The sequence below is a fragment of the Myotis myotis genome, unplaced genomic scaffold (assembly GCF_014108235.1).
Source record: "Myotis myotis isolate mMyoMyo1 unplaced genomic scaffold, mMyoMyo1.p scaffold_m19_p_12, whole genome shotgun sequence".
Classification (NCBI taxonomy): domain Eukaryota; kingdom Metazoa; phylum Chordata; class Mammalia; order Chiroptera; family Vespertilionidae; genus Myotis; species Myotis myotis.
In genome coordinates, this window is record NW_023416316.1 from 41478231 (window position 1) to 41494639 (window position 16409).

The 16409-nt window shown below is 50.5% G+C and overlaps 1 protein-coding gene and 1 pseudogene across 5 annotated transcripts in view; one reads left to right on the forward strand and one right to left on the reverse strand.

Annotated features, from left to right (window-relative positions):
• Nucleotides 1–222: 222 nt before the first annotated feature.
• On the reverse strand, nt 223–2651 carry LOC118666795 (annotated as a pseudogene).
• Nucleotides 2652–7187: 4536 nt separating this feature from the next.
• The window catches only part of KLF9 (Kruppel like factor 9), a 28993-nt gene continuing 19771 nt past the window's right edge, over nt 7188–16409 (forward strand). For all 5 annotated transcript variants that reach the window (XR_004971280.1, XR_004971279.1, XR_004971281.1 and 2 more), the window contains exon 1: nt 7188–8764. Coding sequence is in view for 1 of the 5 variants with exons in the window: in XM_036330863.1 (XP_036186756.1) it covers nt 8260–8764 (505 nt within the window). In the remaining 4 variants the exon portion in view is untranslated. The remainder of the gene's footprint in view (nt 8765–16409) is intronic.

Sequence of the window (16409 nt, forward strand, 5' to 3'; positions counted from 1 at the left end):
GCTAGCAGGGCAGTGTGGAGAGCCCACTTGAGATTTATGATCATAAATTTAGTGACAATGGTTAGCACTGTAGCCATGTTGAGCTGGACAGAATCAGGGCCTGACCAGGAAGTAGAATCTTCTGGGGAAGAGGGGGAGTGCACAAGAGCCTACAGAAGATAACAACAAGGGGGGGGGGGTGCTATAGTCTCAAGGCAGGTACTTCAGAGCAGCTGGGGGGTGGGGAGTGGGAGGTGAAGACTGGAGAGGGTGGACCTGCTGCTCTGTTCTGAATCCCACTCTCTCCTACCTCAATAAGCTGCCTTCCCTCCTTTGGCAGCTGGGAGGCCATCCAGGGTGAGGGATTCATTCAGGGTCCTGGGTCAGAAGGAAACCAGGGAACAGTGGGGACTTTCACAACACACCCCTTCCTGCTACCGAAAGACCAGGGCAGTGTTTTGGATATTTAAAAGCACACTTAAAATGCCCTTGTTTGTTGCTGCTGAAGGACAGGGAGCCGGTAACCATGGGAGTGGGGCAGAGAGAGGTGGTGAAGAGGTGGTTTTTAAATGTGGTGAGCTTCGTACAGGCGGCACCCAGAGCTCAACCCTCGCGGCCTCCTCGGCGTTCTTTGTTCATTCAGCTTACTGCGGGAGAGAAGCTGAATTCTTCCCGGCTGGGAAACAAGCTTTGAAAGGGAAAGCTTTTGCCAGACTCCATAAGGAGAGGGTGTGCCTGTCCCTGGGAGCAGGTTTCCCAGCTCCGCCTGAAAACCCGGGTCGGCAGGGAGCTCTGGGCACCCCGTCATGAACAGGACAGCCTGTGATCGCACGTCAGCCAGCTCCGCGGCACCCTGAGTCCCGCGTGCTTACACACTGTCCATGCTCTCGCTACCCCTCCCTAGACAGGTGGCCGCTCATGGGGGTGGCCCGGAGCCCCGGCCAAGTCAGCCAGGCAAGACCCCTCCAGGACAGACTCTGGTGCCAAGGTGGGCGAAGAGGGAGGGAGGCAGTCTCCTCTCCCACGTTTCTGGACGAGGAGCCCTAAGAGCCTTTCTTTCCAGGACAAAGTACCCCAAGTGGAGGCCTGGCGAGGCGAGGCGGGGCGAGGCAGGGTGAGGCAGGGCAAACCCGGCCACAGCTTGGTCCTGGGAAGGCTCATGACTGCAGTGTTTTGCTGCAGGTTTCCCAGCTGCTCGTGGAGGGAGGCAGGGTGGTGGGGGCGAAAAGGAGGGAGGGGAAGAGGAGGGAAGTAAACAGGAGACCAAAGAGAGAGCCAGTTCCCTGCGTTCAGAGAACACCAGCCGCCTCCGGTCCCCGGTGGGTGGCTGTATGTGTGGAAATGAAACTGGGAGGGGAAGGGGGAGAGGGAAGAGTAAGCACGCACTTCTAGGCTGCTATCCACCCACTTCTCCTTTCCCGACCCTCCAGCCTACCCGCCTCAGGGGTGGTGGGGGGTGGGGGTGGGAGGAAGCCGGTGCGCGTGGCGCCCACCTCCAAGTACACGGAGCTGGTTCAGCTGTCGGTGAATCAGACACTGACTGTCTCAGCAGCTTGTCACCTGAGCTCCGGAGGGGAGCAGGGGGCGGCCTTGGGACTTGGGAAGGGGGAGGGGGTGCATGTAAGATCCAGGACTGGCAGTGTGGATCTTGGGTGCGGGGTGACAGCTGGGGCTGGAAAGAAGGGGTGTCTACCTTCGAATACCTACACACACCTCGACCCCGTCCCCAGGGCACCCGGGTGGGGGAAGGGGGAGGCGGCGAGGGCATGGGGGCATAACTTCAGGAGCAAGTGGTAGCAAGGGAGGGGGTAAGGGGGTGGGAGTGTACTGCGGCGGGAAAACAATGGGGTGCAGCGCTGGCGGGGACCGCGGGGCAGGCCACTACCCGCCGCCTCTCCGCGCGGGGTTATGCGAGGTAACCGTGAGCGGCGAGGCGGGGGGAGGCGGCGGGGGCAGCGGGCCGCGGTGTCTGGCGCTCGTTGGACAAAGAGATGATGAAACGTGAGCGCTATATTTACCAAGGGGGTGGGGAGCGAGGGGGGCGGGTGAAAAAGGACACACTGTTCCACAACAACCACAGGAAACAGCCCATCTGACTCACGGGGAGGGCCGCGCCGACCCCCTCGCGGTCTCAGCCTGGAGACCGACGCGGGGCTGGAGGGCGCGGATGCTCGCGGACGGACCTGACCTGGGCACTAGGCTGAGGGGCAGGCTGACTTACAGAGAGAAAAACACCTTAGCGCCCAGGGTTGCCAGGGTGTGTGTGTTTGCCTTTTGCGAGGCAGGGGACAGCACGGAGGGGTAGGAATGTTTCCTACGCCCGTGGCCCGACCATCGCGGGGGCAATGTGCCTGCAAACTCTGCGAGCACGATTCCTGCAAAGTCATCTCCCGCACAGCCAGGCGGGCCGGGCCGCCCCGCCCGCGGGCAGCGGCACCCGCCTCCCCCTCCACCGCCGCCCCAACCTGCTCCCGGCGCCCAGAGTTGGGGGGTGCGGGCTATGTTTAGAAGCTGATGTCATCCAGACACCCTACTCCGCCGTGTTCCCGTGGGGGGAGCGCAGGGCAGGTTTTCCTCTTCCTCGTGGGCGTGGTGGACCCGGAAGATGCCTCCCTACCCGCCCCCACTCGCCAACACACAACCTTCCCTACACCTATCTTACCCCAGAGAGTTAAAAAAAAAAAAAAAATGCAGCTCGCCAGTTATGAAACAGGATGGTGGGGGCGGTTCGCTCACGCGGAGGGTGCAAACCCCAGGGCCTGGATCGGGAGGGACCCACCACCTGCCCCGCCCACCCCGCCCCCCTCCGCCTCCCGCCAGAGTGCGGGGACTAACTTCAAGGTTAGCTCACGTGGGCGCGGGCGCCCGGAGCTTCTTGCACGAGTTTGGGGCGGGTTCCTCATCCCCCAATCTAGGGCAGTTTGTTCAACTGCAGTAAAGGGAGCTTGATGTTCCAGCGGGGAAGGGATTTCTGAGAACTGGGACTGTCCTCAGATGAACTCGCCTCCTCGGGCTGCTGCTGCGGTGGCCGCCTGCGGAAGACTTTTAAAAGGGCGATGCCAGGCCGGGGCGCGCGTCTCGCCAGTGGCTGAGCGGCCCGCCAGTCTCGGTGGAGCCTTGCGCCCGCCCCCGAGCGTGGGTGATTCACCGAGCTCGGCGTGGGGCTTCTCCCAGCGCGGGGGGCTGCGAGCTAAACTTATCCTCCTGCATATGCATGAACGGGTGGCCTTTCTGCTTGGCGAAGGAGAGGCCTGGAGCTGTGCGGAAGGCTGCTAAGTGGGGCGAGAGCAAAGTAGGGCGTCGTGCAAGTTTTCGCACTGGCCGGAGCCCCCTCCCTCTCCAGCCCCTGGGGTGTTCACTGTCGCTATGGCCAGGGATGTATCACCAGCTAGGGCTTTACCTGATTGTATTTCAAATCCAGGCACTCCGCCATTGTTGCAAGCCCGATCCCTGAAGCCGGCCTCCCTCCTCCCCAAACTCACCTTTTTCTAATTCCCCGGTTTACACTAGAATGAACACGGCTTTCCCCCAAATTTGCCCTGAGAGCCTAGGCGAGGCTGCTGTACACGAAGGGCCAGGGTCCAGAAAGAAGTCTGGATCCAGCCCAGAGGCAGGTCTGACACGTGATCCCCTACCCCCAGCGAGCCATCTGTTCTCTTTCCTTCCCGCCTGGAGGCTGGCTGCTCTGCCCGGCACCGTCCACGCCTCCCAGTAGGAAAGAATGAGAAACGCCAAGAGTTGGCGGAACCCAGTGCCTCCGGAGTGTGATTTTAACCTAAACCTCCCAGGGCTTTGGGTAGGGATGAGATCTGGCAATAAGTATTTTAAATTAAACTCGGGGGATTCGTTCTACCCTGGCTAGTTGGGGAAACTCTGCGTTGAGCTCATATTGAATAAAAGTCTCCAGGGAAGGGGCCCGGGAATGGGTTGCATTCAGCCTAGAAATACCTACCTCACGTTGGGTGTGGGTGGAAAACTTTATCTAGGAAAAACGAGGGGATTCTCTAGGCCACTTCCCACAAACTAGCCTGGAGAAAGAAAGACCATGAAATGAAAGAAGAAAGTTAAGGGATTTGGAACAAATTTATATTTGTGCCTGCTATCCCATCAATTGGGATATTGATGTAAAGTATTCTGACCTTCACTGCCATGAAGAGCTGGTTGTATGGATGCACAGCAAATGAATTGGTGTTGAAAAAACTCAAGTCTTGTCCAGTTTTTTTCCGTAGGGTTTTTTTTGGGGGGGGGGAAGGGGACCCCTGGAATATTTGGAGTTTGGAAGGAACTATGGAGGTGCATTAATTTAATCCCATCAATTAATTAACAAATAGGGAAATAGCTCTAAGAGGTTGCCTAAAGTAACATAGCTCATCTCGGGCCCAGGAGGCCATTGTTCTTGAGAACTTGGATAATAAAACCAAGGTTTAGGAAGAATTTAGAGAGGAAAATGCACATTTACAAACTAGAAACACTGTTATAGTCTTTGAATTCTCCTACTCCTCCCAGTTGGTTTGTGTGGATTTGAAATGTATATTTATAAAGATTAACTTGGGAGGAAAACAGACTTCATATTTATGTGGTGTAATATATATTTTACTGGTAAATTATTCATTGTAATTAGGAATGATTCATATTAATTTGGGATAATTTATTCTGCCAGAATTTTAATTAGGACAATCACATGCTGGCAAAACAGCATAAGTTGGTGTTAATAATAAAACTTATAATATGCATCCCAAAACAGTAAGAAAACCTGTTGTTGAAAATACAAGAAAAATAAATCCCAATGTAGGAATTATTACTTGTGATGTTAGCGGTGGGAGGGAGAGTTAACCGGGAAATGCAGTCCATTCTTACCTGAGAACCGCCTATCATCAAGGACAGATTAACAATGGAGTCCCAGAGGCGCCCTTTGCAGCTCCCAGCCCCCATTGCTTGTAATCTATAACCATTACACCCATTCTTATTCTTTTTGCCTACTTCCCCATGTAATCCTTGTCCTCCTACCTAATATAAGCAGCTGGTTTATGGGGAGTGGAGGGAGACAGAGCAGATTTTTGTGCATGACCTGCTGCTCTCCCTTGTTGCCTGCAATATTGGAAAATAAAACGCTCATATTCAATTCAACCCTGTCTCTGCTTAAGTGGCTCAAGTACTGACAGGCAGCCCGGACCCATGTGATGTCCAGTTTCATATATATATATTACATATGTTTTTAACTTATAAGCCTAATTGATAACAGGGTGCCTTTTTATTTCTATACTTCCCCATGTCTAGCTCATTGACAGAAACATAAATATCTGGGGAGTGAATGAGGGAAAAGGAGGCAGAGAGTTGTCTATAATTTTCGAATTGTTGGGTTTAAAAAAGTATTATAAATCAAGTCAAGCAGCAGTTATGTTTGCAAATGTGTGTGAGAAATTCACGTGTATGAAATCTCAGTTTTCTTTTTATTCCTTTTATAATTCTGAAATAAATGAGTTGGAAGAGTGCAGGGTTTATGTTCCATTTGAACAAAATTAAATGAAAATGAATTAAAGAGGACAAGAAGTAGGGAAGGGAAAGTTTATTTTTAAAAAACAGTGGTGACTGATTAATTCAAGTTCCTGGATTGCAATCATCAAGGAAAGATACAGATTTTCCTTCTTTTCTAGAATATCCCCAGAATTAACTCTAGGGCTGTCTGAAGATGCCCAGTGCAATGCCAGTTGCAGTGCTAGTCGGACTGTGGAGAGATCCCTCTGGTATTTGTGCAGGACCTTAAAGAGGCACGCAGAGGTGCAATTGCTAAGTGGTCATGTATCCTTGGGGACAGAATTTGTCCCAGAAAAATCATGAAGTAGGCAAATTCTCCTGGGCTTTAGGGATTTTTTTTTCCCCTAAAATTAAGGGGATTGAAATACCAGAAACCTGAGATGGCTTCACTTTTACATGCTATGATGTATGTACCTATCTTACTATGATGGTGATGATATTCTTGGTTGACCAGCACCATGTTTCTATACTTCCCTTTCCCCTGTAGTCACCTACTGCAGTATCTTCCTCTACGACTTCAAAAGCAAAAGCAAAATAAACTACACTAGCCTTCCGACTGGGACAATTAATTTGAGATCCTACCTTTAGAGAGCAAGAACCTGGTGTTACTTTCTTAACAAAGGCTAACGGCCAGTGGGAGTCATGGTTGGATCTCACTGGATCTGCATCACATAAAGGCAGGTACCTCTCACACCCACTTAGGAAAGTGAATGCATTTTTAATCAATTGTGCTGACAGAAAGCCTTCTGCAAGAGACATTAGCCCTAGATTCTTTCCTTAGCTATCAAGATGGAAAACAACCCCATCATTCATTAAGAGGGAGAGGCAAACTGAGTTAATCAGACTCTAAGACCCATACTAATTGTTGATCAAGTAATGCCACAATATTCAATGGCTAAGGATCTCTGGCTGGTTACAGTTAAGAATCTGTTTAACATAGTTAATATTTCACCAAACCAAAGAGTTCAGTTATTGTTAAGCTCAAAGAGCTAGAAATCAGGAGATCTATGATTTCAATTGAGTTCTTGTCACTATCTACCAGATAAAGTAGACAAGCCACTTCTCTGTGTCCCCAGTCTCCACATATGTTAAGTTGGAGGGAAGAAAACATGCCTTAACAGTCATGCAGGGGTCTGGGGAAGGAAAATGAACTAAGAATGGTGTGTTGTTGCTTTTTAAAGTTACATAAATGAGGGATATTGTCTCCATTTATTTGAAGGTGGGTTACAACTTCAACAAAAAAAACTTATTTAGAATAAATTGGGCTGGGGAAGGAGAGGAATTTGGAGGTATCACAAAAGCAATGATGGGGTGTTTCCATGTAAGAATAGCCAAACAAGATGAAGATTGTGCTTTAAAACAGAACTTCGTTAGCTTGGCATTTTTAAAAATTAATTGGTCATAGTTCATGTATTGGATGGAAGGACTACTAAAATTCTTTCCAAAAGTGTATTGCATACCAAAACTGAAAAAGAAAGAATTGCTGCTTCCTCGATTGTGTTTATAGACTCACATTGCACTTATTCATCACCCATCCCTTTCCAAACATTTCTCAATTTTACCACCAACAACACAAAATACAAGGATGTGTCCAGTTTCACTACAGCTCTAAGCATTTACAAGTGTTGAGCGCTTGCTTTCGGAACGCCCTTCTGATTGGCTGAGCCAATGTCAGTGACATCAACCAACTTACTTTTCATTGGCAGGCTGGTTGCTGGGACTGTCGCGTTTGCAGGAAGTCACTTAACTGTTTGCAAGCTGGAAGAGCCGCACCAGAAGTTCTCTTTTGCCACAAGAAGGGGCGCAACCGACCAGCGAGCCTAGGGAACGCGAGTCCCACGGCTCCGCAAGCTGGGACGGAGCCAGGAGGCCTGGGCCGGCCCCCAGACCCAGGGGCGCTCCAGAAGATGAGTGCCGGCTCCTTTCCAGCCCCCGGGCTGTTACCCTTTTAAATGTCAGCGTTCGTGGCTGTCGGGGTAGCACGAGGCACCGAAACTGAACTGTTGGATTGGCCGCACGCCTCAACTCTAGACGCACCTCTCCACCAAAAGGCCCTCCTCACTGGCAGGGGGAGAAAGTAAACAGAGTTGAATCACCCTCCCCACTGGCCAATTGCAGGGGGTTTGGATTGTGACGTGATGGGATTCTGCGAAATTGTTACTGAGCAAGAGAATGCCGAAACGGTGCGGACCGGCCAGAGCAGGGGCTCAGAAACCGTCAGGGGACCGGGGGTGGAAAAGTGTCTCGTAGACGTGGCGCTCGGTTCGACCCTCGCCACCCGCGTCGGGGTGGTCGGGTGACGGTCCTGGGTCTCTGACTCCAGGGAGAGGCGGAGGAGGGCGTGTACCTCTCTTGCAGTTTCCTCTCCCGGCGCCTCGGGGGCGTATTCAGTCGACTAAACTTGCGGCCGCCACGTGTGGCATCTTTCCAAGGAAGCCGGCTCGGAGCGGTGGGCGCGCCCGTCGGGGGGGATCGCGCGGGCGCAGGACAGCGCGGCAGCCAGAGGCGGCGGCGCGGCGGCGCTCGGGACCGTGGCGGCGGCGTGCGGAGGCGCTGCCGGTTACGTAAAGATGAGGGGCTGAGGTCGCCTCGGCGCTCCTGCGAGTCGGAAGCGCCCTGCGCCCCCGCCCCCTTGGCCGCCGCGCCGCGTTCGTCGTCCGAGGCCAGGGCAGGGTGAGCCGAACCTCTGCCGCCACCGCCAAGTTTGACCGCGCCGCCCGGGCTGCCGCCGCCGCCGCCCGCACCATGTCCGCGGCCGCCTACATGGACTTCGTGGCTGCCCAGTGTCTGGTTTCCATTTCGAACCGCGCTGCGGTGCCGGAGCAGGGGGGCGCTCCCGACGCCGAGCGACTGCGACTCCCGGAGCGCGAGGTGACCAAGGAGCACGGCGACCCGGGGGACACCTGGAAGGATTACTGCACCCTGGTCACCATCGCCAAGAGCTTGTTGGACCTGAACAAGTACCGACCCATCCAGACCCCCTCGGTGTGTAGCGACAGTCTGGAGAGTCCGGATGAGGATATGGGATCCGATAGCGACGTGACCACCGAATCTGGGTCGAGTCCTTCCCACAGCCCGGAGGAGAGACAGGATCCTGGCGGCGCGCCCAGCCCGCTCTCCCTCCTCCACCCTGGAGTGGCTGCGAAGGGGAAACACGCCTCCGAAAAGAGGCACAAGTGCCCCTACAGTGGCTGTGGGAAAGTCTATGGAAAATCCTCCCATCTCAAAGCCCATTACAGAGTGCATACAGGTTAGCGGCGCCTCCCTCTCCCACCGACCTCTGGGGCTGGTTAACCTTTGGCCTGGTAGCGTTCCCGGGCGGCGAGGACACCACACTGAGCCCGGAGGGTGCAAACATTTTGGATGAGATGCTGTTTAACTCTTTAAATAGTTGGGCCGTGTCGACACGGGCAACTCACTCCCCTTAATTGCCCCCAGCCTTGGGGAGCCTCGGAGAGCGTGCAGCTGGCGGGCGGAGTGAGTGCTGGGTGCGAGCCCCGGCGCCCGGCTTCGCGGGAAGTGGTGCTGCCCCGCCCCCAGGACTCCCGCACCCGGCGATGTTGGGGCCACCCTCCCTGAGCAGAGGCTGGCGGGGGTGGGGGTGGGGGTGGGGGTGAGGGGACAGCCAAATGGCGTACCTTTTATTTGATTCTCTTGTGGGATTGCAGGGAAGTGGCCCAAAACCTGGGAGAAGCGGCACTCTTTACGTGGATGGAACCCTTTAAGGATGACTAAGGACTCGTTTAGCTGTATGCCTGCTACTTTTCAGGGATTGCCAAGGTGGTTTTAAATTTGGCCAAGAGTCCCCAGAGAGGTTTAAAAGAACACTGCTTCAGGCAGCAAGAGGAGGTTGATCAAGGAATGGTTGGTGGGTTAACTTCATGACTGGTTAGCCTCTTTGATTAGGGAGGTTTCAGAGCTGATTTCCTCCCCCCTCCCTCCCCCCCACGTGACTTAGGGTTCACCCTCCACCCTGAACTGAGCAGTTCGGGAGGAGGAGGTGTGGTCCTTGCTGGAGGTCATGGCTGGATAATGACTGTTGAAACGTTCTGGAGGCCCCAAGGAATGGTCTCTCCGAGGGAGAGCAAAGGGCACGGCTGGCCGGGTGAATGTGGCTAAAAAGACATCTTGCGGGATAAAAATGGGCTTTGGAGGCTGGGGTCAGCCAGTTCTGTTGGTTCTGCGGAACGTCCTGAGAAAGTGGGGAAGCGCCGACACTTGGCCATGCTGCCTCACCATCTGTAGGGAGGTTCCTTTACAGCTGCTGTTCTGACAAGGAAGCACGGGGCTTGGTCTTCCCAGGGAGCGCCTTTCCCCTCTGTCCTGACACCACTTTTAGAAGGTTGTCGTTTCTATGTAATTTTTTGATACTTTTAAGATCAGGCCCCGGGCCTGTGGTTTTTAAAGTGATAATTGGTTGGTTTTGTTTTATTTTGCTTTTTAAAAGAAAGGCTACATATCTGCATCTCGTATTTTACTTCCTTTGCAAAATGCTTCTTGTGGAGGTGGCTGCTGGCATAGGAGTAAAACAGTTTCCTTCGTGGTTCATGCAAAATCAGGTCCTGTTTTGGAGTTGTCTTCTAAGCTGCCTTGAAACAGCACATTTTAAAGTTCGAATCTATATGGCTGTTGACAGACACGTGCCTGAATTGGGGGATGTGACCTTTAATGTGGCTTGCCAGGGGTGAAAGTGGGGTGTATTAACCGAGGGTGTTGCTCACCGACAGCTGTTAGGCGGGCCTGGCTGTGTCAGCCATGTTCCCGGAGTTCGGTTGTTCACATGGACACCCACTGCCACCTTGAGCAAAGGCACGCTCTCCTTCAGGGAGCTCCCAGTTGGGGAGGCCCGCAGTGCTTCTGTGGGAGCTACCTGAGTCTACCCGACCCGGGGAAAAAAAGATTTCCAACATTCTGGACCATTCGGCTGAGTGATTTTTCTCAGGCATTTATAGAAATGGCTGCTTATGTGTGCATGCATGTGTGGTGCTCTTTAATTCTCCATACGACAAGTCAGCTCAGCTGTTTCAGGAGAACCTTTCACACAGTCAAGAGTGGAAAATGGAGTGAAATGTTAGTCCTGTTTTAAATGCTACAGCCAGTCTTCTGAAACTAGTGATATGGTGATTGCAGGTGTCTTGTTTATGTTCTGGAGCTCTGTAATACTAGGACATGGTAGAACAAAACCTCAGCATCTAAATATGGTCAGAGGGTACTCCTGCTTTAAAAAAAAAAAAAAAAAAAAAAAAAAAGGCTACTTTAAAATAAGAGACTTGTAGGAGTTTCCTGCATTCCCAAGTTTCAGATGCAGCTTCCAGTTAGATTGTCAGTGGGGTGGGTAAGGAGCTCCCTGATGGTCCTTCTGCTGGTATTACTGGTAAATCCAGAAGGTGGATGGGAGATAGGGTTGGAATGTCTGCATTCTGTGAAGGTTGTAAGAGCTAAAATTCCAGCCACACCCCCTGCTCCCTGTGGCCCAGCAACAATCCCTTAGGCTGCTTGCTCGCTTCCTATTGAGCCTCCTACTGCTGCCACTTCCATAGAACCACAGGCATATAAGTTGAGTCATTTAAATAAAATTGCATTTAATTCAGTACAGGCATACCGTCCTAAGAGAAGAGATGCTTTTGAGGTAGCTGAGCTGCGCTCTGATTTGTCCTATGGTTCCCCGGTTGTGAGACCTTAAGCAAGTTACTGGGTTTCAGAGTTTGCAAGGCCTGCGGCTGAATTTGCTGTGCATATCTGTTTGCCTTGGCCAGCACATGGTTTAAGAAACTTAATTAGTTACCAGTATCTAAAAATCAGAGGATTTCGGCACGAATCCAGATTTCTGGCTTCTCTGGAAAAATCGAACGATCTGGCAATACTGGGCCTGAATTCCTGCTTAGCAACAATTGGCTTGAGCTGATCTTTTTATGGGGCCGTACCCCTTGTTTTAATCATTTACATCTTCTCTGTTGGCATTTAAGTTTACAACCTCTGCTTCATTCGAGCCTCAGTTTCTTATTCCACAAAACGGTAATATCACTGAACGAGAAGGTTCTTGTACAAAGATAAGATAATATCGATAAAGCACTTAATAGGATTCCACACATAGTAGTCCCGCAAGAAATGCTGGGTCTTCCAGTTTGTGTGCTTGGGGGGTCTTCAAAATTAGGAAACAGGATAAAGTTTTTAAAAATTGTATGTTAGCTTACATTTTCTGATACTATGCTCAATTTGTTTTTCTTCAGCCTCTAGGTCAGTTATCTTCGCAGGCGATGTACCTCTAAAGGTTAAGCAGTGGATCCATGGTTAATCTGAAAAAAAAGTACAGACATTTTCCAGACATTTTAGACACTTTGTAATGTTTCATATGAACAATTAGACATGTTGGAGTACTTGGCCTGAAAACATATCGAGCATATTATCTGAAAATGCAACCAGTGTTTAGTTGATCTTGGCACACCACCACAGATCCACACCCAGGTCACTGCCCCCCCCCCCCACAGTCCCCACATCCACACACAACATACTCCCCAACCTCCCAGCATATACCTCAAACTAGCCTCCACAAACATCCACTCAAACCCACTTACCCGCCATACCTACTCCTTGTACCTGTGGCCCTTCAACCCTCCCACGGGCACTTATAAAAAGTTTACCCCATCCTGGCTGAGTGGCTCAGTTCATTGGAGTGTCATTCCATACACCAAAGTTGGCGGTTTGATTCCTGGTCAGGGCAAATGCCTAAGTTTCGGGTTTGATCCCTGATCTGGGTGTTTATGGGAGGCAACTGATCCATGTTTCTCTCTCACATCAATATTTCTCTCTCTTATTCCTCTCTCTAAAATCAATAAAAACACCACCACCACCCAGCCCTGGGCAGTGTGTTCAGTGGTTAGTGTGCAGGCAGGCACACTGAAAGGTCGTGGGTTCGATTCCTGGTCAAGGGAAGTACCTGGGTTGCAGGTCAATCCCCAGCTTGGTCGCGGGCAGCCATCAATGCCTCTCACATTGATGTTTCACCATCTCTCTTGTCTCTTCCTCTCCCTTCCACTCTCTTTAAAAATCAATGGAAAAATATCCTCAGGTGAGGATTTTAAGAAAATGTTATCCTGACATTGTGGTCACCCTGTACATAGAATATACATATGTTGGGGGTGGGGAGTATCTTTGGGGGAAAGAAAACTACAAAATTCCAGGTCAGAAGCCATTAGAACTGCCTGATGTGGAGTCACACTAGGTTGACATCTCAATGATAGAAACCTTAGGCCTTATTTCCATGCCAGGTGCAATTTTACTCTCTTTGGTGGGACTTAAGTCATCTGTCCTCTCTTGGTGACAACAGGTTGAGCTTGATAACACTGTTTACAGGATTCTGAAAATTGGAAAGCCCCAAATCCCAGCCATCACACTCCAGTTCTGCAGAAAAAAAATTTTTTAAACTTTTTTTTTTAAGTAGGGCAGAAGGAAGTTTATGTGCAACAAGGAGAGACAAGAGCTGTAAACACCCCAAGAGTGGCTGCTTCTGTTTCTCCTTAACGCTGTCTGAACATTTCCCTGCAATATTTAGACTATCTGGCTGAAGGGACCTGAGTACCCCCCACCGTGGCAGTTCTCTGCCAATATGGGAAATAGATTTTCTGGCCTCTCTAGGAATGTCCAACTCAAACTCTGCTGGGATGTTCCTTCCCTGAGACTAAAGTTTGTAGATTTTGCTTCTATATGCCAGGCTTGCTTTGTACCTCCTGTACTCTTCTCCCTTAATTACTGCTAGAACCTTTAGAGTCAAGGGTTTGGTTCAGGAGAATCTAGTGCCATCAAAGGTGTGAGAAGGACCCACTTAACACTGCCCGGGAGGAACAGGGCAAGGTCTTAACTGTGGCCACAGCCCTAGGCCAGGAGCCCTATCTCAGAAGTGGGCTACAGGCAGCCCATAACTAGCCCCTGCCCAGTCTTTACCACCTTCTCTCCTCATGACATTCTCTCTGACCCATCCCTCTGTACAGAGGACTTCCTAAAGTGACCTGGAATGGTATTCCATAGCCTGACATCCTTCACCCAAGATAGATTTACAGCTAAGCCTGGGTGGGGCTTAAACAGACAGGTTTTTGTTTGTTTGTTTGTTTGTTAATCCTCACCCGGGGATGTTTTTCCATTGATTTTTAGAGAGATTGGAAGGTAGGGGGAGATGAGAGAGAGAGAGAGAGAGAGAGAAAGAGAAAGGTCAATGTGAGAGAGATGCATTAATTGGTTGCCTCCCTCACCTGCCCTGACCAGGGCTGGGTTCGAGCCTGCAACCGAGGTATGTGGCCGGAATCGAACCCAAGACCCTTCAGTCTGTGGCTCGATGTTCTACCCACTGAGCAAAACCGGCCAGGGCTACAGATAGTCTTTCTACCTTTTCTTTTTCTATTTTCTCTCCCTGAAGGAGACGTTAGACACTTTTTCCCATAAATGTTCTCCCCCATTACATTTTAGTATATTGTAGAGCCATCAATATACTGTGCCCCTTTAGAAGGCCACAAACCACTGTAATAGATGAGAATTTTTTCACCTGCCCAAGATCTAATTTTTGGCCCCTTAGGGGCAATAACACCCCCGACACCCCCCCCCCCCCCCCACAGTCTCATGTATCCATATATTTTTTTCCAGTAGGAAAAAATAAAAATCTACATTCGAGAAGAGAGCAAAGGGTTGCACTTGGTCTCTAGCTGCATAGGATGATGGTTTCTAAGGACTGCAAGGATGTCTAAGGCAGCAGTTGCGAACTTGTGGGTCGCCAACCTGTGGCGACCCTTTCACAGGGGTTGCCTAAGGCCATCGGAAAACACATATATAATTACATATTGTTTTTGGGATTAATCACTATGCTTTAGTTATGTTCAATTTGTAACAATGAAAATACATCCTGCATGTCAGATATTTACATTACGATTCATAACAGTAGCAAAATTACAGTTATGAAGTAGCAACAAAAATAATTTTATAGTTGGGGGTCACCACAACATGAGGAACTGTATTAAAGGGTCACGGCATTAGGAAGGTTGAGAACCACTGCCCTAAGGGATTGCTCTTGGTTTTCCAACAAGAGGTTAAAATTCCCTTGATTCCAAGGAAAGATGGCCCAGCCCACTGTTGGAATCTCACCCAGCGGATGAAGGACTGCGGGGGGAGGGGGGGGGGGGGAGAAGGACAGAGGTGGGAGGGACCAGCTGCTTGGCCTCACTTCCCCTGCCCATCATCTGCCATCTAGCTGCCCCAGCAAAGAGAAAGTGGGGTTGCCTAGAAGAGCTTCAGCTGCTAGCAGGATTGCTGTTTCACAACAGAAAATACAAGTGGAGTAGAATTACAGAGAAAAAACATCGTTTTCCTTGATTTTCCTCAAAAATCTTCTGTGAGTAGTGGGGAGAAGAGAGAGGGAAGGGGTGAAAGTGGGGCCCAGGTTGGGGAGGGAGATATCAGAGTAAATATGTTTTGATGTTTTGATGGTAACACCCCATTACTTTCAGAGGCAAAGATGTCACCTGAGGGAAATGAATTCTTAGACTCTGAACATGAGGGTCAGATTTACGTTCCCGTCTCCATTGTTGACGCTTATCCAGCGAACATCTGTGAGAAATTCCCAGACTGAACTTCCCAGGGAGAAACATTAGAGGACAGACTGGGAAAGTGGCTGGCAATGGTCTTCCTTAATAAGTTCATTGAGAAGGAAAGTGGGTGGACGATTTCCCAGCACTTACTTTCAGTAGCCCCTCAAACAGCTTGACAAGCCCTGGTTAGAGTAGGCTTTCCAACCCACCCATGTGATTTTTGAAAGCCTGGTGATCATTATCATTCTTGATTTAAAAAAAAAAAAACAAACCCCAAAACACCACAGCATCATCATTTTAATTAGTCTTGACTTCCAAATTTTCTGGGTCCCTCCGCCCCCCTTGGCTGTTCTCAGACTTGGAGAAAAAGCTTGCAGCATTCCAGGCCTTTGCTGCTTAAATCCTCCCCCACATCCGACCCTCCCACCTTTTCCTAATGTTTCTCCAGCAGGCCCAGCTCCCACTGGAGAGCGTAAATTAGCGCCTAGTAATGGTACAAAGGCACTTTCTGTTTCTATGCAACACACGCAAAAAGGAGGGGCAACAGGCAGAAGAAGAAAAACACCCCACAGACAGTGAAAAAGGAAAAGGAATGGGATCCTCTGCTGTGGTCTCTGCGCAATCCTGCCTCTCGCTCCTCCCCACGTCTGATGGCAAGTCAGTCACAGGCCTGGGCCTGACGGAGAGCACTTGGCGGCAGCAGTTGGTATCAAAAGAATAGAATTTGGAGGTTGGAATTGACCTTGAGAGGTCATCGCATCCATCATCTTGTCTCTAAAAAAGCAGATGCCACCCTCTCAGCTAGATGGGGATTGTTCCGGTTAATCATTTCAAGGGCCCTGGCTAGTTTGGTAGTGCACCCCCAGGGTTCAGGAGCTGACTCTGCCTTGACCAGCATGTGACTTTGGACATAGCACTGACTGCCCTGAGTCCCAGTGTCCTCAGCAGCTCAGTGAGGGCCCCAGGCACTCCAGAGGGCGGAGCCAAAGGCCCAGAGTCAGGCCCAGTTCTTTGATTTGAATGCTTTTCCAGCATGGTCTCCTGAGGATTTCAATTTGTGGTAAACTTGTTGTTGTTGTTTAATTTAACCTTGGTTTAAAGATCTGCTTTGAATTAACCAAATTAACTGAGTAAAAGGGCAGCCGTGGAGTCAGCGCTGGACCTCTGCCCTATTATTATGTATTATATATTCTGTGAAACCGCCCACAGCCCAGTGCCTGGGAGATTTCCTACTCCTCCCTTCCTGGAGCCCTCCTGAAACTTTAATACCTTTTTGGTGCCTTAAGGACCAGAGTAAACATTTGTTTTAGCCAGGCCTCAAGC